Here is a 25891-nt window from a genome sequence, read left to right as displayed (position 1 = left end):
ACCGGCAGTCGGCAATTAAATGCTAAGCAGAACAGAGCGGAACAAGATAGAATGGCATTTTAACAACTATATAAACAAATTGCGGTTAATACCAAAACACAGGCCGAAGTTTTATGTTCTTTTTACGACTTGACGCCACCGCCACTTGAGTGGCTGAAATCCGTTGGTAAAAATAATCTCCTGAAACTCACTCAAAGCGATCCGAACATCCTCGTCCTTATTCTCAGCATCGCAGTTGGTTCGATTGTCCTTTGTGATCCTGAGTGCCTCGGGGATGTGCGTTTGCGTTCATTTTCGGCGTGAGTGAGTTTCGAGTTTGGAGTTTGAGTCTGCGGACTTTACGACCTTTTTACGATCTGTTAGTGTGACACGATGACAATCAATATAAAAGACATAAAACCCAAGTTCCGTGACGTATGCCATAATTATTGTGATATCCCCTTCGTGTAGATACAAATGCTGATGGCCCATAGACATCATTACTTTTACGAGGTGCCTCGGAAGCTGCCGCCGTTAGTTTGATGTGATGTGATGAGATGAGATGCTCCTCATGACGCTGATGATGCCAGAGGAAATGGCGCTAAAATTTTATTCGAATGCATTTGCCTTCGCCGGGGCTCAGTGATTGCATATGGCTTCGGCTTTTATGGCCTTTTAACGATTTGTTTTGACGTCGGATTTGGCTAGCATCTTGACGAGCCCTTCGGCCTTGATTTACGCACTGCCAGAAGTTCATTCCGATGGGCAATAAAAAGAGAAATATTTCGATCAATTTGTTGTTAAAGCTATTTAAGATAGAACTTTTAAAAGTTTTGCGAATATTAATAATACTCCTGTTAAATGATTTTTTTGCTAACTGGACAGGAGTAAATTCTGTTTTCTCCGTGGCTTAATCCAGTTGAAACCATTTATTAAATATATTCTTATATTACAATTAAACTCTAATAGGTAATGGGAATATTTAAAATTCGAACCTATCATAAACTTATAAAAATATGGAAGTTCCCTTTCAGTTACAGTAGTTTAAAGTATTAAGTTATATACAATACCTTTTTTGTTTAAATATTCAATTGAGTTGTCGTCTTCTTAAGGCGTCGGTTTTCAAGATGGAGAACCTTTAGCAGTCGTCCCATATTTCCTCCAAAACGGACGCTTCACTGGCAACATGTGTGGGGTGTCTGCCTCTGTTTGTGGGCCAGTTCAACGGGTTCTTGTTTCCAGTGCAGTCGAATGCAGTCGAATGCAGTCGAACACAGTCGAATGCATCTGAAGTGCACTCTGGCCGGGTGTGTGCGTGGTTCTATATCCAGATATGCGGTTATATTAAATCATCTGCTTGTAGTAAATCATGGCAGCAACTTAAGAGGAGCGGCTGGAACCACAAGTACAGCACCGGCATAGGCATGTGGCATATGGCACGAAAATGAAGTCATCTCGGTCCAATGGGAAGTGATAATGTGCTTCAATGTAAAAGAAAATGGATTAAGTAAATGGAGTTAATTTCTTACATTTAAATGCAAAGAATTGCAAAAAGCAAAACACAATAAGCCACTCAAGAAGGGCAATGCAGATACGGAGAATATAGGGACAGGAAAATAGTTCCAGGCGCCTCTTACTGACAGCCAAACAAACACAGCCTCTGTTGGAATATGTTTTTGGGAAATAAATCAAAATTCTCATATTTGGCAAGATGAATGCGGCCCGAATCGGCTGGCGCAAAAGAGAAAGTTCTTGGCCCTTTTGTTTGCACGGGCATTTGGGCATGCCGGTGGTTTTGTTATCAGATGCTCGAAGGCGCGATCGGCAGAACACGGAACATATACACGTAGTACCTACCGAGGGCACCACCAATTTTACAGGGGATTTACGAATCCACCGTGTAACGAGGCCCTTGCCTCATTCCCGATCTGGGCGACTGAGGCATATTTTTATGATTTATTACAAGCCGGCAATAATCGAATAGACAATACCTGGGTGTCCTTTTTAGGCTCGGCGGAGATGCGATAACAACGAGTCAAAACAAATCTCCTAAGGTCAGCCAAAAAGTATCGTTCTCCTGGCATTTTTTACGCTGTCGAGGACATGTTGAAAGACGCATTACCATTTCCATTCCCATTTATAGCAGCAATATTTTTTATGACACATTTTTATGATTTATGAATTGATTTGGTTTCGACTTTGGGTTTCTTCCTCATTCTATGCCTTTTTTGTAGTTTCGGGAAGGCGGCCTTCGAGTCCTGGGAGAGTCTGGCCTCAAAACGATTACCGAAGCACATTGGAACCATTATTAGGATCACCTTCGGCGGTGCCTGGACATAATTGTTCTCGCGAAATTGGGCGTTCTAATGTGACTTGTTTGTGGCAAACTGTCTGTGAATGCTAATAAGATGGCTGATGATAATGAGAGCAAATAATTGAATTTAATACATTTTGTGAAGAAAATGGTATCTTAGATTGGATCTTATATGTTTCTAATACTAAATCGCACTTCAGATACTAAAATAGTTCGATAAGGGAAATTTATCATACTTGGCATGTTAGACTGCTTTAGATTGTTCCTTTGAGAGTTTGGTATCCCAACTGCGGTTTCTTATTTTCAGAGCCTCTGAGTCACACAAACAATTCGCGCTAAATGCAAAACCTCTCTGTTGGAGGGCAATAAAAACTGAAAATTATTTAACCGACAACTCGACATGGTCTGCTTTGGAAATCTCTAGTGTTTACGTTGCGAAAACAATTGAAATCATAACAATAAAATCAAATTCGAAATTTGCGAGCGGTGGGTGGATAGGTTGATAGGGAGTTGGTCGGAAGGGAGGGCAGCGGACTGAAGTGGAGCGGGCCAATCGGCAACCAGTTGCGTCAGAGCGGCGATGTGAGAAAATTTCCAGCACAAGCCCAAATAAGCAAAGGTAAACGGCAAATGGGTGAAATGCTCAAGAAAATGAAGCCAACGAGCAGCAGCGCCAAAAAGCAGAGACAGTGAAACCAACGAAATGGCCATAAACTTAAGCCAAAATGCTCCCTCCGAGGGGCAGGGTTCCCAGAGGGGGGTGAGAGGACAGGACGGGGACCTAACCAACCAGTTCGGCAACGCGAACTCCGAACTTAATCGAAACATCAAAGGAAGAAAGCCAGCCAGAGCCACAACAACAACTAGCCAACAACCAGAAACTTATTAAAAACAACAAGTGCAGCTTGCTTAGCGAGTTGGTCAAAACGGTCGACGAAGGGGAGGAAAGGAAAGACACGGAGGGTGTCGGTGCTGCCAAGTTAGCTACCTATCCAGATCTTGATTTTTTAAAGAACTAAGAGGTGTTTCGTTGAATAGTCATAGTTTATATTTAAAGTATATCGGCTTCTACAAATTAAGAGGTTTATTCCAACTTCTCTCAGTTTAAAATTTTATTGTAGCTTACATACAAAATAAATGAAAGCATGTGAAAATGTAAATGCAATTTTTAATATGTATTTTCATAATTTTTTTATTTTTTTTTTTTTGTTTTTTTGTTTAGCCTTTTAAGGATTTTAGGACTTCAGAAGTAGTCCAGTTAAATACCTCTCTTTTTTTCTTAATTGGAACTTCTTTAAGAGCCATATTATTATTTGTACTTTAATAAAAACATTCACAAATCTAAAAAAGAATTTAAATGAGTTTCGGTTTTTTTTAGAAATAATTCCGAGCTGGCTTCAGTCGGCTGTAAAGACTTGGCTGCACTGAGGGGCATTCGTGCTGTTTGCGCAGTGGCAGCACGTCCCAACCGACATCGACAAGCTGCACTGAGCGAAAATATCAGTAAGAGGGGCAGCGCTGGAAGGGGAGCACTCAAAATGGGCACTTTCGGTCGCAATAACCACGACATTTACGATTATTTTACGGCCACTAAAAATCAAAAGTGTAATTTACGGAACCAAACCAAACTGAACCGGGACGAACAATGAGACGGAGACAGGGACAGCAACACGAGCAGGGAAAGAGACGGCAAGTGTCGACCGAGGAGCGATGGAACCGTCTCTGTATCGGTGTTGCATCAGCTTAGATGAAGTTGGGTCCACGGATATGGGGACCAGGATTTCGGGGCGCTGGTGAAGGGGTCAGTGTGGAGTGGGTGGTGCACAACTGCATGATGGCGAGTGAGAGCCGCAAAACAAAGACAATTCACAAATTCTTCCTGAATACTAAATGTGCCGGACAAATTTTAAACATTTTCTTATACTTTTTTTGTTCACCTAGTAGGTATAATATAATATTCGGTAATTGCGAACTGTTTAAGTTGGTTTCATATATTGACAGTTACATAATTTCAGAAAGATATATTTTTAAATAGTTTAAAGACTATATAGTTATATTTTAAAATAAAAACGAATAAATCGTATACTGTGGCCCTCTGCTATTGCGTTTTATAAAGAATTTAATAGTTATTAGAAAACGAAATGCGTGAAGATTTGGAAATGTTTTATTATTCCTTTCACATAGAACTTAAGCCATATTCCTAACCAAAGATTAAATAGGTCATTAGTTTATTCTGCATTATGTTCAAGTTAAATTAAAAACATCAGCCTTTATTGGTTATTTACTCCACTATGCCCAGTCTTGGAGCCCTGAAGATGGGTCGAGTTTCAAATGATGGGTGCTGGAGATGGGAAGATACGCTCCAGAGAAACCAGTTGGTGCTCGACTGGATGGACATTGCCGGCAGCCAAATGAAAAGCAGTCGCTGCCTCCTTCGACTCCTTTCTCTGCACTTGCTGGCTGTCTCTGTTATGGCTTGGATCTTTCTTTATTTTTCCTTATTTTTCTGGCCATCACATGTGCCACTCGAAGCCAACAACTCCAGTTTGCAGCCCCTCCGCCCACTTCCCCTGATTGCGATTGGTGTTCTGTTTTAGCCGTTTTAGCGGATGGCGATGGCTGGATGCTGCGAATGTCGAAAGCGCATCGCGTTGAAAGATGATTTTCATGTTTTCCCCCCTCAGCGAGTCCAGTACTCCACCAGTTTTGAGCTGGAATCGTGGCCCTAACGATGCTCAAAGTGATTTTGTTGTCTTAACCGCATTTACTGACATCTTGATGCTTTGATTGCCCCGATTTTGAATGGAATCGTTTGCACTGCAACACCCGCACTTGGCTTTATGCCCCATTGCCATTATCGTCTCTAGCAAGTCGGGGAAATTGAATTGAAGTCTTTGATTGGCAATATGCTCCGTTGACCCCTAAACAAGTTGCAAGTCGATCGTAAACCGGAGCGCAAAGAGGCAAAGAGGCATTATCAAGAAAACCCTGGATTGTCTAATTTAAAAGTGAGCAATTTAATTTGAAAATTAAATATTGATAGTTGGTAAGAAGGGCTTGCATTCTTTAGGAAATTTAAGGTAAATTGGCTGCAAAAAAAATTTATTCGTTAATCATTTTGTTTGGAATAATATTATATGGGTTTGTTTAAAAGGGAAGTTTTCTTGCGTAAGTAAAATTAGTATACTGTATATCTTGGCTAAAAGTGGCTTAAGAGTTAATTTGATACCAGCTGAACTCAATTTTAAATTAGTTTAATAAGAAAAGAATAAGCCAATTTATAAAACTCGTTCTGTATCATGGAACTCGTTTTCTATCATTTGTAAGACCTTTTTATAAATGTATTATGTTAATGTTGTGGCAATTTCTTAGTTATTACCATGCTGACGTTTTAGTGTTCAAAAAAGGACGAACACAATCTAAAAATGCAATTTTTTGATACTGATTTTTAGATATTAACATTTCATATAACATATTTATGTTACGTAACATAGAACAACTTCAAAGGAGTAACAGTGGCTCTAAAACTGGACGGGCAAGCTGACTCTCAAACTATGGAAACCGAATTCATAGATGGCGCATGCGACTCAGTGCCGCCATCTGACGTCAGAAATCTGCAGCTTCGACCTATTTTCCGTTGACATTTAAACGAAGTTATTTCTTGCAGCTATGTAGCTTAATCTTCTTCCGATTCTTTTTCATTTAAAACCTTTTCACTGATATAATTTTTAAATAATTTCCATATATTTTTCTTGTTTGCTAGCCTTTGCTTTTGTTTGGTTCTTGGTCTTTTTGTCAGAAATCGCTCATCCGTCCTCAAGCGACGTCTGCGCCGGAGCAAGTCGAAACTGGAAATGTGGCGCGGTGGTTGAACGAGCCAGAAAAAATTCAGCATTTCATCACCACCACCAGCAAGAAAATGGGCTTGGCCTCATCGTTTGAGTGAGTATTTTGAGGCACTCATTCTCCTCGATGGTTAAGGTTCCTCTCACTCTTTTTTGGATAGCCCGTCGGCCCAAAACACTTTTGTTTAATATAAAACGGTTTTGGCCTGAAAATGTTGATATTTACTTATGCACAATAAGATCTTTTTTTAAATTTCGAAGTTAATGAAAGCTGTTATTCTGCTGTTAATAACGTATAGTGTATTTTTTGAAAGTGGTATTTGCAAATACAGCATTAAATAAACAACAAATAAGCTGATATGATTTTTAATAATTTAGATTTGTTATGGCAGCTTATGTTCAATATGTAAACCCAATTATATTTAATAAAGTAGTACAAAGTGTGATGTTTTAAAATTGCAAACAAAATTATATGATTTTCTTCTTTAGTCTGTAAATATGTTATATAAATATGTAATATAAATATGTACATATTATTCATATTAATGGTTTATTAAAGTAATTTTGCAATTTCCTAAGTAAATCATACCGAGAGTCTTAGTTACTACATACGGCTGATCCCTCCCTACCTGTACTTTACTATTTAAAATTAAGGTACTAATAAAAAAGATGAATTTGATTTTTTGTAGTTTTTAATTTTATATTTAAATATAGAATCTATCAACTCATGACCTTAAGTTGATAACAACATAAATAAATGACGCGTATTAAAATGATTCAAAAGTAATTGGCAAATGTTGCGCTTGAGTATTCATCACACTCGTTGCCTTCGTCGTGTTGCAAGTTCACTTTCAGGTTTGCGGCACAACTTAATTGAATTCATAGAGCGTGTTGGCACACCCGTACGGTGAACACCGGGATATGGGAACGGTAGCCGCTTGACGAGTTCATAAAATGTGATATATGAGGAGTTGGCCGTGGACATCCTCTTCACGTTCGCTTGGAAAACGTTTTATTCGAATTTAATTCAAAGTGTTTCAAATTGGCCGGGGCATTGATAATTTCGCACGAATAAAGTCGTCACCGGGAATGGACCGTGGAGTAATTTCATTTCACGCTGCCTCAAATGAAGTGCGCAATTCTGGGGGAAAGCATCGCTCAACCTTGCCACCATCGAAGTTGGTCCATTGTGCCCCGAGACATAGTTGAATCAAGTTTCAGTACAAATTTGTATTTGTACCATTTCATATTTACCCAGCACCACAAAACGACGCCAGACAATGGAAACTGCTTAAAGATAGCTGCCGAGGCACAAAGCACCCCAGGAGCGTCTCGTGGTGATTATGGACTCGGGTTGAAAGCCGGGTAAAAAAGGGCAGATAAGTTATTGTTGCAACCCCTGCAAGGGATCCGTAAAAATAGGACAAGATATAGATACACTGGCACACACATTCATCTGCCCGGAGGGTGCGTCGTAAAAATGAGTTACGAGTCCTGCCATTTTAAATTAAAATAGCAGGCAGCCTCCATTGTGCCAGCAAGATGGTCGAGGCGAAAGGAAAAAGGTCAAAGGCCATAGAATTCCACCCTGCAAACGCAATCCAGCGGACAAAATGGTCATGTTGACAGAAGTAAATCTCTTGAATTATCGCATTAGATGCCGCATTCTTCCCGGCCCGATGAAGCCATATCATAAATAATCGGGATCGGAACGTCGCCGGGCATTATAAAGGATTTTCGGGCAGCCCTGTTGATTTAAGCATTCTTCCTGTGTTTGCTTTGCATTTGAAAGGGTTCAAGATCTTGGCCACCCCATTTTCAATGTTCTAGTCTAGATCGACATTTTACAATTTTCCATATACTAATATTAATTTCAAGGGAAATTTATTTCTATTGAATGAAACTAAATGTTCACTTGCTAAGATATTCTTATATATTTGTTTTGGCGGATATTCTTCTTTATAACTTTATATTACTGGTAGAATAGAGTTTGTTTTGAAATACCTTCAGATTTTAGAAAACAATTTCCTAAAACTTGACCCACTTGTAGGAAATTGTTTCTAAAAGGAGTAGTTTAATTTCTAATTGTATTTCCTCCGCAATCGTTAAACTCGAATGAATCTTCTGTAGAATTAAGAGTATAGCCACTTTATTGTACCACCGTAATGGTGAAGTACTCCTCGGGGGCCACCAGATACTCGTACTTGCGAGTGGCCAGGCGCATGAAGCAGAGTTTGTTGGACGGGTCAATGTCCCGGACGACACTTTGGCAGGTGCTCACCAGGAGTCCATTTAAGTGCTTCAGGATCGCTTGGGCACTTGTGTTATCGAATGACGTTTCGGCCACCGCATTGGCCATGTTATCGGACACCACATACCCTATGGTATGTTCCGATAGAATGCGATCCACGATTGTTCCATTCTGATGAATCACCTTCTCCAGAATACGATTCATTATTTCAAGTGTATATAATGACTGTTCTTTGCCTTGCGAACGAGTGGGCTGACTTCTCTGTAGAATTTTTAACACAGTAATGAATGTTTTTGAGACGTTAGATTCAAATTCAGACTTTAGGCTTGAATTGTAAAGCTCAGCCATCTTTAGAAACTAAGTGTAGGTCCTCAAGTCATCGTTTTACATTTTGTAACAAATGGGTTCCTGACTTCCCCGCACTCAATGAGTTTTGGATACGTATACTTGCATAAACGAAATTCATGCTGGCTTAATTTTCTATTACAGTTTTTGAGTACATCAATTTGGTCCCGTATAAAAGGAGAGCGAGTTTATTTCTCGTTTTTCATGTACCTCTTTTTGAATTAAGCCTCCATGTTCGATGATTCAAAATCGGATTGATAATTACAGCACGGGCCTATTCCTATCGCGTTGATTAAATAAGTGTTGGTTGTATCGCAACAGATGGCAGTGGGGTCGAATAAATTAAACTTATCGGAGTTCTCTTATCTCCCTGCGGCCCTCGATCCCCACTCCCCCTGGAATCCCCAATGCCATTGAACTTGCCCTCCAATTGGAACTGAACGCGCGACGAGGTCAGTTCGAATTACTGCACACAAATACTGATATTCCCGCCCAAGTTCAAGTGGTCGCGTGGCTGCTCCGAGTTCCTCCTCCCGCAGGCAACCTCATCATCAAGCCGTTTTCATTTAATTTTCATGCACATTTAATGGCGTCTGTTATTGGCTTTTAACGAGATTTCCACTCCACCCGCGGTCGTATTTTTAGGTATCCGTATAATTGACTTTTTGACTTTGAACCGCTCTGTCGCAGGTCGTTGACTCGCCGTCGACTACTTAAACTAATTCCAACTGCTAGCTTAGCTTAAAGCCCACTTAAAGCCCTATTCGACTGCCATAAATCAGAGCCAACAGTGTTGCAATACTGAATTCTGGCGGGTGTTGTGTTTAGTATTTAGTACAACACTCATCAGAGCCACGCTCATCTGCATTCAGGGCCCAGTCTGCTCAACTCCTCAGCTGCCCATCTCCTCGGGAAGAAGTGCTTGTCGGACAAGTCCAGAGAGTGCATGTGGGTGGCCGGGTATATCCCCATATCCCCGGATCGACCCAAAATGGCCACTCGAGCGCCCACAACGGCCATAAAACACTTTTGGACATGTTGTTGGCCCAGCAAACAACTCTCAACTCTGGTCCGTTCTTTTCCCTCTGAGCTGCTCAATAAAATGTGCATAAATCCGGATACCGTTCAACGGCAACCCGAATCTGGCCATTTCTCGCCGTCCAGGAGAAGCCTTTACATTTAAAGGGTCAACCTCAAAATACAGTGGGCTGTATTATTTATTTGTTAGTCTTTAAACTGGCGATTATTAGATGTGTATCTAAATTATTTCAGTATAATAGTATAACAGTATAAAGTTGTAATAAAACGCATATGATCCTTAAAAAAATATATTTAAGTAACAGTACATATAGTATGGTTTTAGCATCACAGGTACTAACAGTATATGCTTTAATATTCTATATGATATAGAACCTAGCAAACATTTAGTTAATAAATTGATTAAAATTATATTAAGCTAGGAGCTTTTCCCAATACGCTTGCAAAGAATTCAACTTTTTAAACAGCTTTTCCCCAAATCTGCTCCCCTTTAGTCATGATTAATGGCCGCCAAATGCAAAACGAGAGATTTGTGGCCCGGAAAATGAATTGTGTCCAAGTTGGGCCTGGTGCCATTTCAAACTATGCAAAATGCAGGCTCATAAATCCCCTGAGCCCAAGTCGGACTATTTCACTATCTGTGGGGCCGATTTGGGCTTTGGGTTTGGGTTTTGGGTTTTGGCCCCGGGGCGGGATTAGGCGGCAAACGCTTATCCGAAAGCGAGATACTCGGCGCAATGCCGGCGCCATAACTCATTTAATTAGATGACTATCGCTGTTTGGGCATAATTCATCCACCAATGGACGATACTCTCCCAACCCCCGCGAATCGCGATGAGGTCAAAAGGTCGGGCGGTACCAAAAACGACAAGCGATAAATAACACCCAAAGAGAATGAAACTTACGAAACGGAAAATTGCTTCGTTAATTAGAAAAACCAGCAAGCCAACTGGCAAGCTGAAATTAACAAAAAGATTCACAATGACCAAAATACAGGACATACGGGGACAATTTGAAAACACTTTCTCTGCCTTCGCTGCCGAAAATGCAAATGAGCTGCTCGAGCTGGAACCCAGGCCCTTTTAGAGTCCGGTCATTGGCCGGCGGTCAGTTCGGTCATTTCGTTCGGTCAGTTCTGGAACGGTGTATCTGGGTATCTGGGTATCTGGTTTTTTTCCCCCTTGCTTTGGCCCCTTTCATTTGAAAGGCTTTGGGCACTCGAGCGGCGAAAGGGACACGTCGCACACACATGACACAAATTGGCCGAGGGCTGTGCCTTGTGTCCAACTGGCCCAAATGTATCCTTCAGCCACCCTTTCCTTCACAGGCCCACTGACACAATTCCTCGGCTCGCATATCACCAGCATCTGAAACCCAGTTTTGATTACGGACTCCGAAGCTCCCATAAATAATGGACAACACACATATAATACATGGTACATGTGGACTCACCTCAACGCGTTCTGAATTTTAAATGTGCCCAAAATGGAGAACTGTCCTCTGGAGTTGTGTATTACTTTGTATCCTGGAATGCTAATCAGGCGGCAGGACAATTTATTTGCTGTGTGAGTGCCCTGTAATTGAAAATTAAATGGAAAGTGTTAAATGGGGTCGGGAATAGTTTAATGAACTTAATCTAAGTGAACTAAAATCACATTCCATAAGTATATTTATGTGTGGTTCAAAATAGATTAGAAAACATTCCTTCGAGAAATTAAAGGCGGAAAAGACTCTAATTTCACAAATTTCTTATTAAATAAGGGATTACTCATTAACACATGATTGCGAAATGTTTAACGACAAATTGTCGAATCGATTCAGTTGAGATGCGCAGAGAACAATAAAACTGTGAACTTATTGCCGCCCCAAATTCGTAATCCCATTGATAAATGGCATTATTTGCTTTTCGAATTTATGTTATGGACTTCTAAATAGCAACCAATTTAAGGTATTTATCTTTAAGAAGCGTAATTTCGTATGCTAATTCCCGTGGCAGTTGGCTTGCTAATTTATGAAAGCGGCAGACATGGCCACAAACGATCTGGTTTCGACCAACAGAATCGGAAAAATACTCCCCGGCCGAACAATGCAAATTTTTATTAGCCATGAAGTCGGCCATAAAAGCCATTTCGAACCGCTCGAAATGGTTGCCCTCCACTTGAGTACAAATTGTTAGAAGAGGTGCAAAACGGCGCGATTTAATATATCTCACAGACTAATTTTAATAACTTCATGAGACTCGTTTTCAGCGCAAATAAATTTAAAATTTAATAAAAACCAACAGCTTATTGAATATCAAGTTTCAGCAATCTTAGAAGTCGAAGCGAAAACGCTTGCCAAAACAAAGGAATGGAATTCATTTAATTTTATGATCACAAAAAGGTGGGAGATGCTGGAAAAAATTACTTTGGGCCAACAACAAAGGCGCACACACACACAAAGGCCATTGAAAAGATAAATTTCTTAATTTAAATTCAGAGTCAGAGTGAATTGAGTTTTGTTCGTTTCCACCCTCAAACGGTTTTCATTTCCGTTACAAATGCTTTTCAATTTCGCCCGAACCAAATTCAATTTTCAAACGTTTTATTTCGACAACGTTTTGATTTAGTCGCGCCCGCTTTGAATATTTTACGAATTGGTCGCATCTTCTGAATCTGAATCTGAATCGAAATTGGGTTTGAGCCACCATTTGCTGGTTTTGTGCGCTTGTGTAACTATGGAATATTTATTATTTAAATTTTTCGACAGCGAGTCGGTGGCCCTAAATCATGCGACAGGCTCATTCAAAAACAACCAACTCTCGCACCCAAAACACTCGCATATATTCGTAACTTGTGTTGTTTTTTCAACGCATGATTTAGGTGCAGTCATAAATTCAATTTTAAGCTTTTTGGTATTTCATTTCGGTTTGGTCGGGAATCTGGTTTGGTGCTCCGACTTTGGGGATACGGGTCGGCACTGGGGACTGGGGCCGGGTCTCGGGTCCGAGGCCAAGATAAACACTTGACAACGTGCTAAGGCCGGCACTGGCAACACGATAAGCGCATAAATATAGCTCCCCGTAATAAATTCAGCGTCACATTTGACGCCGCGCCATCGCATCTGTGGACCAATGGACTTCACTTGGGGTTTTGGGGGCCACCAGTGACACTCCAGTGAGTCCTCCAGAGCCACTCTCGACCTCTTGGCCTAACTGTACCATGCATCATCCGTGGCACTTTGAAGGCAGCATTAAGTTCTTCTACTCTTTTTCAAGATAACTTCTGGCGACTTTTATGTGACGTTTTAGGATGCTTTGTAAGCACTTATAGGGAAAAGCTAAGGCAATAACATATATCCAGCAGTTGCATAGTTTATGTGGTAATATATTACGTTATTAAATGAATTCTCTTGTAATTCTTTAAACAACAAATAAGTAAATAAATATATTGATATGTTTAAATGCACCGTAAATGTAGTATGCCCATTACGGAAAATTAAAAATCCAAATTAAATGGAAACATGTTTGATCATAGGAATCGATTGTGAGAACCAAACTCCGCTCAAATTTCTTTCAGTTCAACGGTAAGAAATCCGCCAGCTGGTCAACTGTTGTGCGAGTGCTTTTACCATGCCATAATTGCCCGGCAGGACTACGCGAAATATATGGCATCTGCGTTGATGGAACAAAGGACGGTGAGCAAGAGAAAGGAAAGGATCGGAGTCCTGCAGCCAGCTATTCACGGCAATCAAACAGCGCGGCACACGCGGCGAAAGGATGCAAGGCAGTGTGAGAGTGCAGAGTCCATTAAAAGGACATTCCACGCCGGCGATCCACATGTGTCCGGTCAAAAGGACGTGTCGTGCCAAAGGGACACCTCGGCACCTTGTTTGTTTTTCCTCCGCCGTACGCCTCATATTTTCTTTTTATTTTTAATTTTTGTAAATTGAAAATTGTGTGCGGATGCGGATGCAGCATTGCGTGGCAATTACACAAGCCCTCTCCCAGAGTCATAAATTCAGTCCTTTGCAAGGCAAAGCAAAAGGAGTAGCATGCAACGGGGGGTCTGTGCCTCCATTCCAGCCACTCCTAGGTGGCCAAGTGGCCGTGCAACATTTCATGTCGTGTTTACACTCACTTCGCCATCGCTCCCTCCCAAGCCCCTTGAAAAAATCCAGCAAAGAGGGTCAGGATATTAAAAACTGCAATTAAGTACGGCCAGTGCCTCCAGTTTGCCAATTACCGCCAGAGTTGTGAGTCGATGCGACAGGTTGCGGGCCCTCTTATTTATATTATTAAGTTTCTTTTTTATAATTCATAATTTTTCCTTTTCTGCGACCGCAAAACTAGCAAGTGCATAATTTGAATCGGGCTCTTGAAAGCAATAATTGGCGTAATATGTAAGCGGCATCGAGGTTCCCTTGGTTCGATAAAAGTTGATGTATTTGTTTAATTACTTTAGTTTAGTTTAGTAGTATTATTTGGTAAAAAAGTAACGTAGTGAGACGTTCAAGTAACGTAGAAACGAGCTTAAAATATTCATTGCTTGCCAACACTACTTACTTATCACTCGTGAAGTTTTTTTCATTGAAAAATTAAACATAATTAAAAAAGAACAATTATTTTAAATTATATATTTTAAACAGCATGGAATAGTAAACCCTATACAGCGGCAGACAAGTATAAAGCGCAGAGAAAGAATCCAATCATATTTAGAGTTCTTTGACCCAATTAGAATGCATATGGCCGGTGGAAATTTAAAAATGGGCAAGACAGCAATTTCAATTTTGAATTTGCCAATTAAATGTTTATCTCTGGCTAATTACCGACGCCTTTAAGCCGCAGAAACAACAAACGACCGATGCCGGCATTATTCAATTAAAAGTTGTTGCTGTTGTGGAGGCTTGGTATTTTTTTCTTGTTTTTGGCACGCACTAAACCCCATAAAAGTCATAAAGACCCGCATAAAAACCATAAAAACAATAAAACGAAAATGAAAAGAATCTTAAAAAGCAGCGAGCAACAAGAAGCGATGAATTTTGAGAGAGAGAATGAGGGAGAGGAGCTGAAGAAAACAAGTTTAAGGTAATTCCTGATTGATACGGAAAAGCACTCGCAACATGTTTGCTGCTCTCGCTTTCCCACTCGCTTTTCCGTTGGCTTTCCCTTTGAGTGGAAGTTCGCCTGTTGCCTTTGCCTTGGCGCTCTCTTTCGTTATCCGCTTCTTCTCTAGTGTTTTTTTTCAATCAGTGCCCGAGCACAATGATTTTTATTTTTATGCGCCAACGTAACGATCTCGTTTCCACTTACTTAAATCTACATTTTAACTGCCTGGCACATTTTATGTCTCCTTCTAACATCCGTGCGGTATGGAAAGATGCGCGCGTTCTTTTTTCGCTGCTCTCTCGCTCTTGCGAAAAAAATCGAGTTAGAGAGAGTCCCAAGTGAGAGCTTCTCCTTTTCCTAGCGGCATTTGCAGGCTGCCAAATGTTCACTGTGCAATTAAATCAATACTAATTAATAAGCAAACACGGGCAAACACAAACAGAGAGAGAGACGAGAGCGTCAAACAATTGAGCCGATTATGAGGCCATCTCAGTCGCACTTAAAACGGCCATTACGAACGACAGTTATGGCGACGAAGCAGCAGAGGCAGCGACTGCGCCGCGACCGCGGAGAGAGGGAGAGAAACGGTCAGCCATCTCTTTCTGACCGCTCTCGCTTTACGGCGCAGCCATTATGGTGCGCGCAGTTCTATCTGTATCTCGCTCTTACGCGGTTAAGACTTCGCATAGCCCTCTCTCTTTTTGAGTTATCGGCACTTTGGTTCTGCCGTTATGGCTTCCGTGTGAAGGGGGCGTGGCCTAGAGAGCAGTAGCATTTCGCACTGGGGTTTTATGGCTCATTTTCGGATTTTGAGTGCGTTCTTCCGCCGCATCTTCTTCTTCTTCGGGCTCGTATTCGTGTTTTGTATTTTCTAGGGTTCCTGCTTTGACATTTGCCGTCGCTTGTTTGGATAATTATTTGGATTGTTATTAGATTGTTGCAACAACTATAAAAGGGCCGTAAAAAATATTTTTATTCCGCCTTAAGTGATTTTTAGTAGCCCAGTGCCTTGCGGTGACAAATTGCTCCGGGAACAGCAGATTATGGCCCTTATCACCGACTGTATATTGCTGTATTCTGTTGAGCTAACTTTGGACCCACAAGCCACTCATAAAAAATGTTGATTAGTAGGTGGTCATGTATGAAGTCGCCTTTACATCTAGTTTTAAATATTAATTTTGGGACGTTATTAAAATCAAGACCTGTTTTGATTGCAACATTTTTTGTTAAAAATTAAAATTATTTTGTATCCTAGGTGGCATATGCTTTTACATCCAGTTCTGTTAACCGTATAATTTATTTTTTTTATTTTAAATCTAGTGTACCTATGACACACGTTTTATTTTAATATGTTTTAGTTTTACCTTGGTTATATGTATATTATTTAAAATTGTGTACATTACTGATAAGAATATATATATTTTTCGAGTTATGTATATACAAAATTTGTTTAAACATTTAATTCTTTCTTTATTACAAATTTTCTTCCTGATAAGCAGATCCGCGCCTCCACGAACAATTTTCAAGTAACTCTTATCAACTTTTGAATAATATCGATTTGATACTTTATTCACGAAAATAATTGCCACAAATTGCTTATAAAAACATATCGGCATATTGTAAAACTCCATAAATTATGCGATTCAGTTTCGATTTCATTGCGAAGGTATGGCTATACCTTTCGCATACAAAAATGGTATATTTATTACGTTTTCATAAGGCAAACATAATTCTTGTTGAATTCGACAAGCGGGCAGCATAACACCAAAAGGAGAGAAATAAGTCAGATAAAGAAAAAGCATTTTAACGAAACTGTCACGGTTTGGGGACGTGAGTTCCGTGATTGGATTGCCCAATAAATGTTTATCGAACGTCGAACAAATGCGTATCTATCCTCTGAATGTTTGGCGCTTTATTTTGTTTTGGTGTTCTTTTTGTGAAAAAAATACTTGGGTTTTTTGGGGTATGGGTGTTGGGTGGCAGCTGGCGGGAAAACAAACAAAAGACACGTTCTGAAAGAGAGACAATAATGAACAGAAGCAGCAGAAGTAATGTCGGCAAAGCTATTTTTATGAAATTAATATTGAGTGCTGCGGGACCAGCCAAGTCCGAAATGGGTAATTAAAATAATAAAAGCATTTTTTGACGCTGGATGCATTCGGAATTTTAATTTAAAAGTCGCATGGGGAACGTCGCGTGTAAATTCTGCTTGGCGACGTTTCAGAATGTTTTTGTAAACAAATATTAAGAAAATATTTTCCCTCGGGCAAATGCGTTTTTAAGTAGCAGCTCCGCCATAAGCGATCCAATACATTCCGTCTGCCTGGCATCCCATTCGATTTAATTGACTCGCCCGGTTTGACTAATTTTGTATATTTTTCCCTTCATTTCCCGGCCCTCCATCAACGCTTCTCCAATCGCAATCCCATTTTTCCCCGGCAGCTGTTCGGTTCTCCAGATACTCCTCCATTCTGGTCCGCTTATGGATGTGTCCCGGTAAATTTATGTGACTTTTCCAATGCTTTCTTTCTTGTCTATTCCCATTTTTTCGTTGGTAATTTCTTTGAAAATGTGCGACTTGTCATTCGGCAGCAGCAATTCCACCCCCTCCTTTTCTCAGGTCAGACATCCCGTTTTCCACTTGCCCCTCTTTCTCCTTTCCTTAATTATCTGTTTTCCCAATGCCACTTTTTATGCTGCACCTTTTGATTTGTATAGCCTTGTGACGACGTTGCTTGTATTTTTTTGGCCATACCTGTGTTCTTTATGTCTTTTTTACGAATTGCCATTTACGCTGAAGACCGTCTGTCCTCTTCAATGGATTTTTTCGTTGGCTCAAGGTCAATCGCGGCGGGTGAATGACGTGTACCTATGGTATCTTTTGGATAAATCGAATGTCGTTGGTATAATAGAGAATATTGAAGAAGTGATTCATTATTATATATTTATAATATCACAACAACTTTAAGTTTCCACAATTTCTTTTTAATTTTATTAGAATTACAATGTGCTGTAAGAAGAGACTTTCATTCAATTATATAGATCGAACCCAGCAAATTTGTTGTATTAGGATGCACAAATTGTGAATCTGGTCACAAGAAAGCAATGATTCTGAGTAATGGGTTCCCAGAGTTTGTGTATTTTGGCAAGAACACTTTATTAATTATATTATTTTCATTACTTATATTGCATTACTAAAAAAAAAAACGCTTTCTAGACTCAAGCCTACACCTTTTTTATATTTTATGAGAAAGTCCAGACAGCATTGCTTATAATTTTTATAACCGCATGGAGAAAACGCGATTTAATTGCATTCATTTCATTTTGGATCACTTTGCAACTGCTCATTGCAATTATTCGGTCCGCAGTCGAGTGCATTTTAAAGAGGAACAACAATTACAAATTATATACATTTCGCATTGGCATCCAGGATGTGCATGTGGATGCATGTGGATCTCACCGGCGGCCATCTACTTTCGTCAATTACGAAGGAGCAGTTCGGACCCAAATGGAGATGGAGATGAAGTCCGGGCAGCTGCCCGGCGGCCAAATTATCCGAACGCCATTAAAGTCATTAAAGCCATTATTCGTCGAGTAAAACGTTTAAGTGAAAATACATCTTCTGGATGTGCATGTGCATGCGGATGATGCTGGGGATCCGCATGGGAAGCGGATGGGATGTAGATGAAGATGGGCTGGGTTCTGATGAGTTGGCGGCACCGCCATCCACCAGCGACAAACGCACTCGGTAGTGAAAAACCACCTGATTCCCGGACTTCCAATCCCGATCCCTCGGGTGACTCTGTTATTAGCAGCGTTTCGGTAAAATGAGTTGATTTTGAAGAAACTTGGGCATTTTTTTAATTCATACTCGGTGCAGAGGCCACACACATATAATTTGGCAGATTCTGGTGCTCAGCGCGAACATTTGCTTAAATGGAATTATCGATCAATAACCCATTGGTACACTTGGGAAAACTAAGCTGTAAAAGTATTTGTACAAAGCATGTCATTAAAGCACAACCCAAACATTCCTGAACACACCGAATACACGAAAGAAACTGATTTTTTAATTTATAGAGGCAATGCATTAACATGCATTAACAGAATAAATTAAAATAAAAGTTATTACATTTTTCAAGTCACTCAAAGTATTTTTAAAAGTGTGATTTTGTTTTGCTGCTCCGTCAGGCCCCATCGATAATGGTGGACCACGTTCTGCCGCCCCGTCCTCCGCACCCCTCCGATTGTAATATAATCCATTTGACTAAAGAGAAACTAGAGCCCCACCACATCACGAAAGGAAGCTGCTGCTTTTGGCCGGACTGGAGTGTCAGGTGTTCGTGTTAAAATGCCAACTAATTTCAGTGTTTTGGGCCAAGAGCTGATAGCCAGGTTGGCTGGCCAATCGATTCACTTAATCAATGGGGCCAGAGCACTGTGCTCACATTTTTTGGGTCGCAAAATGAAAACAGAACCATTATATGCTCATACTTAATACTTAATATGAGTGTTTAAGCACAAAAAGTTGTCGCAGGAAATGGCCCTGAGCTGGAGGGCCAGGTCCAATGGGTGGGCGTGGTCAGCGTTTTGTGGCTATCGCTCTTGCCCATCTTGGCCAGGTTTGCACACGTCCTCGGCCTTTCGGTTGCTTAGTCAGTGCGCACCGAATGTCAACGAATTTTATTATTCGCAACCTCTGTCAGTATGTATGCCTCTTTGTTGGCCGAGGCAGTGTGGGTGGAACGGCTGCCTAAATTATGATGCACGGCCATGATAAAGTGCCAACAAACGTCACCAGTCCACTCGCAATTTCCATGCCATGGAGCGCTCTGGGTTGAACGCCTCCGTCGGGGCAATGTCTCTCGATCTGGCTGGAACTACTATATCTCTACTGAGCACAGCAGACACCAGTCCACGGGAGGACGTGAGCAGCCGATTCTGCACTTAGTAAAACGACTATGATGGCGTCAGCCGAAAGTGGCCATAATTTATAATGATAAACTAGGGACTTATATTGGCTGAAAAGAAGTGGGAAATCGAAAAACTCGGCAAGTTGATTGATTCGATTTATATGTATTGGAATGGTGATGAAAGCTATATCAGTTACTTTAGAAAATTATAAAATGATTGCCTCACTAATAGCTAAGGTTACTTTATTTATGCAATGGTAAAAGAAGAGTCTGTCATATATTTTACTTCCGTTTCGACACCTTTTTTTGCAATTAAGAAAACCAATAATTTTCTATGAAACTACATATATAATATTAGAAACCATTTTAGTTTACTGAAATTCTTAAAAATGTATTTTTTAATAACCTATTCTTATTTAATAAGCTTAATCTGTTTTATACTCTTAAATCTCAGCAATCTGCAGTAAGTCCAATCTAACACCGCCCATTCTTCAGCTTGTATTTACCATTCAAAACCAGCTTTAATAGATTGCAACTGATTAAGTGGACACTCGACGCATTAAAGTGGTATCAATGGGCCATCAAAACTGTCTGTCGTGTCAAATCACAAGTCATTCGGTTCAACTAGTTCCCGCCCCCAACTCGGAAATTATAAAATATTACGTATACGCCCACGACAGCCAACCCATAAATAATACGAAAAACTTTATAAAAAGTTTTCGTTGCGGCTTTGCTTTTATCTTTTTCAAAAAAAAAAAATGGTGGAAGTGTTTTTGTTGGCGAAGAACACAAACAGCCGAGAAAACAAACAAAGAAGCCAATAAAGCTCCAGTCAAAGTTGCTCCCCAGTGGAGAGGCATTCGTCTAATAAATTATTTGACAGTAAATTTGAAATTATCTTTTGAAATTGGAATTGCAGCGCATTACTTAAGCTTGCATAAATAAACAATATCACAATTGAGTAAGTCTGCAGCAACAATAAGCGAACAAAAAGAGACTAAAACAGAGGGAATGAAGCCACAAACACAGTGGACCGAATAAAAGCCCAAATAAAAAGCAACATTAACGACCGATTCAATGGGCCCATTAAATTGGAAGAGTCGAGCCGCCGTCTGGACGGGATCGAGTAAATATGCACAGAAAACAATTTTAATTATTAACAGAAGTGCAAAAACGTATGGTAAACGAGTTGTATAGAAGTTAAATCAAATAGCTTAGAAATGTCTTCCTTCTTAGAAATAAAACAGCACATGTTAAGTCTCGAAATAGTAATAAATTTTGTTCTGTGTGCTGAATCGGGGAAACACACTTGAAATCGTATTCGGAATAAGAAACTCATGGAGGAGACATCACGATCACGGATCATTCCTCCCTTCTGTGCTCTTTGCATATCATTTGGGCCGAAAATTTATAATTTCATTGAGTGGTTACCGACCCATCGGTTCGTTTCATTATTGAAATTAAGCAATTTGGCGTAATTTAACAACACTTTCGATGCATAAGTTTGGCCGTTGCCATTCGTTGCCATTCGTTGCCATTCGAATGATAACAATGAACCACGGCCAGACGGGCACTTTTGTGGGACGAGCTGGTTGCGAATGGTCATCCAAATCGGAATGGGACTGCTTTTTTCGGTTGCCAAATGACCGACCAGAGCATCGAGTGTCCATAGTCACGTCATTAGCTCAATTGTTCGCTGTTCGCTGTTCATTGTCCATGGGCCTCTGTCTTTGGCTTTGCATTGTCCGAACCGTCTGAAATGACTGAAGTGTCTGGTTGCTGGCCCAGTGCATCAACACGTCTTCGGCTGGCTTAATAATGGACACCACGCACGTTACGGATAAGCTATATAGCGCGTGCAATGTGGCCCTTTGTTGTCTTTAGCAGACTTCAATTAGCCGCAAGTGCACTCGTTATTTTTTCGGTTTTCTGATAAGGATCCGCGACCAAATGAATGCTAGTGCTTCTGTTGAAAGACCAGCAACAGGGAAGTTTTAATTCATTATTTAATGCATCTTTTCTGTGCTGTTTTCTGTTATAATAAACCTAATAAATAAGTAAATAATTTATTCATTAACTATAAAATGTAATGAGTTGCTAGATCCACTGGATATAAAACATCATGTAAAAGAGTTTGGTTTGGCCTTTACATAAAAGTAATCCAATATATGAATTTAAATCACTCTTCGTTAATTTTCAATAAACCTCGTGTCTTTAATAGACCAATTACTGGGCATATGCTCCTTCCGCCTTCTTGGCGTGATTGTCTTTTTATAGCCATCAGACATAATTATCCTTATCAAATCAGAATCGAATCGCTCACACAATCCGCCGGATAACGACACGTAAGTCTGGCCAACCTGCGGTGTCTCCTGCGGCGCCACTTTTGTTTATAGCCCTTTTACGGCTCTTTCAAGTAGTCACGGGAGTACGGAGGAAATTTTTACGACGCTGCACTTGAACCACATCCGATGCGATCCAGTCCGGCCCAAAAGCGGTGTCGTAGAACATCTCGTCCTGGTGGCATTTCAACACGTCGTAAAATCATCTGGCCGGCTGTTAGAGCGGCTTTTACGATCTATAAAACGACCGTAAATCGCTGGGGTGCTGACTGCACTTTCGCCTTCGAATCAACTCGATGATGATGGCGTTTAATTGCCGAAGAGCTGATTCCAGCTGAAGTCCACGGACACCAAGCCATAAAACCTGAGCGTTTGCCAGGGGCCAAAGGGAGGGAGAGGGCTTCGAGCAAATCGACGCTTTGTTTTGTTTACGGCATTTGTCGAGTAGTAAAAATGTCGTAAACGAAATTGTTATGAATTGCGGCAAATTAAATAAACATCAAATGCCAAACGCTTCTGTTCGAGCTTGTTGTCTGTGGTTTTTATGTCTTGGCTGTTCATTGAATCTTTATGTCGGACCCTGACTTTCCGGGTGTTTAAAATGTCGTTAACCAGTTCTGAAATGATTTACGGGCTCAAATATTACAAGTCAAAGTCTTGCTGATAGCTTTAGCTTAAAGTGGGATGTTTGGTAGACACTTGATATCCGCAAAAGGAATCTCGAACGACAACGACCACCACCAAAGAAAAGGCTTTTCGTTTGCTCTTCTTACCTGCAAAGCATGAAAATGTGACCCCAAAGTAAAAAATTTATAAAAAAGCATGGAAAAATCCGACTGCAATCGGAGATAGCGATAAAAGGTACGAGAAGAAGCTATAAAGGAGACAAACAACAAACAGGCCAAGCGGCCAAAAAGACTCAACGCCAAGCCAAAAGGCCAACTGCTGACTTGGTCCAAGTCAACGCTTTTACAGTGGAAGGAAACAAGCAATAAGTAGTTAAAAACGATTCTGAACTAAAATAAATGAAAACTCGAAATTGTATATATTGTCGAGGTCCTATCAGGAGAAAATGCCAAATTTTAGAGTGACAATATAATAGTAAACTACGTAGAATAATAGTGTAATAGTTCTAATGTAATAGTTCTACAACGTAGAAATCAATTAATAAATAATATCAATTAATAAACATAATGTGATGCCTATAGTAATGACAATGTAATGAAATATGAAGCAAAAGCTTAAAAAATAGTTCTTAAAGATTTAACAATATTTATTTATAATTTTCCGTACATCGGACATCGACACAAGGCTTCTTATGTCACCCATGGTATTCTGAATTGGGAGCAGGGGTGCCTCGGCGTTTTCTACCTAGCTATGGGCCGTATCGGGCCAGAACAGGCCAAGCCTTTAGAGCGGCCTGAACCCTGCTCCGTTGGCGGTGCTGCTGTTGCTGCATTCCGGCATAGCAATGACCGCAACATTTACTGGCTCTGAATCTGGAAACTGGCATTGGGTTGCGATGGTGTTGGTCGTTTGGAAAAGAAGCGAGCCAAGAAAAACAACACAAAGGAGGCAACAACAAAACAAGAGGTTTCATAATGGCTGCGACATTCATTCGCATTCGTATCTGTGCGGTTGTATTCGTACTCGTATCCGTATCTGTCTGTATCTGTATCTGTGTGGGATGGCCTGCAAGTCGCAAGATTTAAGATTGTCAACCATGTTGTTTATTGCTCTCTCAAGATTTGTCGCAGCCCGATCTCGTTGTTTTTGTACCTGGAGCGGGTTTATTTTTCAGTATTTTTGTTTTTCATGGGTTGGGGCCGTTCGGATGCTTCGTCGCTTATTCCGCGGAATTACTCAAAACGCTGAGAAAAATCTGGGCAAAGATAGGGACGCGAGAAATGTTACCCTGATGAGATGCCCTGGCATGTCTGCGGTTTTCGTCTGTGATTTATCTCCGCCGAGTCTTAGTCCCTTCTTGAATTCCCCCTTTGTTTTTTGTGTCTTAAGGAGGCTTGTGAGCTTCCTTCGAATTCAATTTATTGGAAGATGGAGGCAAAGAAATTTAGCTAAAATTGTTTTCTAAATAGTAAAATGGCGTTATTTGGTTACTTTGGTTAAAAGTAAAATTAGAAGATCGACAAATATTTGCTTATATACCCATATACCCAATCACTTAATAATTTAATGAACAATGTTGACATAGAATAGATCTAACAAGAGACCATAGTAACATGTTCTTATTAAAAACATGTGTAGATAGCTTACCGTAGAATCTGTTATTCCATTCAGCTAGAGGATTATCATTAACCCCTCTACTTTTCGGTTTTTTATATTTGGCAAGCACATCTTCAACACATGGATCCATTTCGATCCATATGACACACCACACTTAACACTTTTTCATGGATAGCAGCCCATGTGCCGTATATGGCATATATTTGTATCATATTTTGCACACATTTTAACTCATTTCGAATTGCTGGCAAACAGAATATGCTCGCTTCCGATGCGTTTTTTAAGCCGATCCGCAACGTCCAAGCACCCGGGAACTGGAACTCATACTGAGTGTTTACAAAACACCAGTCGCCGATCCCTGAAGATCCTAAAACATGCACGGATCCTGGACCGCATGCAAAAGGGTCACGGATGCGGGCATTTGGACGGATTTGGACACGGCCAGCGTCATAAATCATAAATATCCAAAGGCTGTTGGTAAAAAACCAAATCCGAAACGGTTCGCCACGCAACGGGAATGCGCCATAAAAAATGTGTGCTGCCTTTTCCGCTTAAAAATTCGCACCAAGGTCAAAACGGCCGTCGGCCATTAAAAAAGGTGCCTTCCCTCACCTTTATGAGGGCTAAAAGGGACGGGAATAGAACTGCGGTAAAACATCGCTCATTAGCAGCTGCACTTGTGTGTTTCCAATGAGGAACCTGACCTGACCTTGGTCGCAGTTTTTTATTAGCCATGTCAAGGAATTATGATTGTTTCATATTTTCTTAGACCCTGTAAACTGACGTAACCTGCTGCACTATTTTTAAGGGAATTATCCTAACTCACCTTGAGCATTCTCCAAGGTTTTTTATACAATTTGTTTAGACTCCCCTTAACCTGGCTCAAACCCAGCTGCATTTAGACCCTCCACAGATTTCAGTAACCTCCCCTTTGTCGTCCTGCGAAATTCGGGATGTCTGCCATTCCGAACAGGCGTTGCACGAACACGAATATTTACACGGACATGAAAACATTTGCGTAATTAAATTTGTTTTATGTAGTGTCATGTTTAATGGAAAGGGGAGAACAGCTAGTAAATATTTGCGTAAATTCATTGACTGCAAATTTGGCAGACGCGGCTAAAGGAATTTGAGCCTTAACTTTAGTAAAGTTGATTAAGTCTTTGGTGCTATTTAAATACTTCTTAATAGAGCTTACTTATAGTTGCTTCTACTGTACACAGGACTGCAAGAAAATCAAATACATTTTTCCCAAATTGGCTAGCAAACGCGGCTTTAAATGCGCCAAAAACCGTTTCATGTCGCCACCACTTTAAATCTAATAAAACCAGGCGGCTTACATTAAATTCCCAACACGCACACCCGTTTTCACATATGCTGACTGCATTATTTAGGTGCGTGGTATTAACTTTAATGCGATATCCTATCCGATGGCCGCTAATCAAAGCTCATTTAAAGCGACGGCGCATAATTTGAAAATGTGTTTTTTGCACTTCGGGCCGCGTTATTAGCGTATTCGTATCATAATTAATCC

General features: G+C 40.5%; 1 protein-coding gene and 1 long non-coding RNA gene across 2 annotated transcripts; both read right to left on the bottom strand.

Moving 5' to 3' along the window:
- Window positions 1-24696, bottom strand: LOC120452818. Its single transcript, XR_005616505.2, has 4 exons — window positions 24388-24696; window positions 11225-11346; window positions 1050-1460; window positions 1-721 (listed from the first exon to the last, which is right to left on the bottom strand). It is a non-coding gene; the product is annotated as an uncharacterized LOC120452818 (long non-coding RNA).
- LOC120452817 (dynein light chain roadblock-type 2) lies at window positions 8054-8703 on the bottom strand. The gene has a single exon (XM_039637223.2). The coding sequence runs from the start codon at window positions 8591-8593 to the stop codon at window positions 8288-8290; it is 306 nt and encodes a 101-aa protein (XP_039493157.1). The 5' UTR covers window positions 8594-8703; the 3' UTR covers window positions 8054-8287.
- Window positions 24697-25891: the final 1195 nt, after the last annotated feature.

The sequence above is a fragment of the Drosophila santomea genome, chromosome 3R (assembly GCF_016746245.2).
Source record: "Drosophila santomea strain STO CAGO 1482 chromosome 3R, Prin_Dsan_1.1, whole genome shotgun sequence".
NCBI classification, from domain to species: Eukaryota; Metazoa; Arthropoda; class Insecta; order Diptera; family Drosophilidae; genus Drosophila; species Drosophila santomea.
Note: the sequence above shows the minus strand (reverse complement) of the source record. Positions and strands in the feature narration are given on the sequence as shown.

Coding starts and splice junctions, on each gene's coding strand:
- LOC120452817 (XM_039637223.2), bottom strand. CDS start 8,593: ATGAATCGTATTCTGGAGAAGGTGATTCATCAGAATGGAACAATCGTG.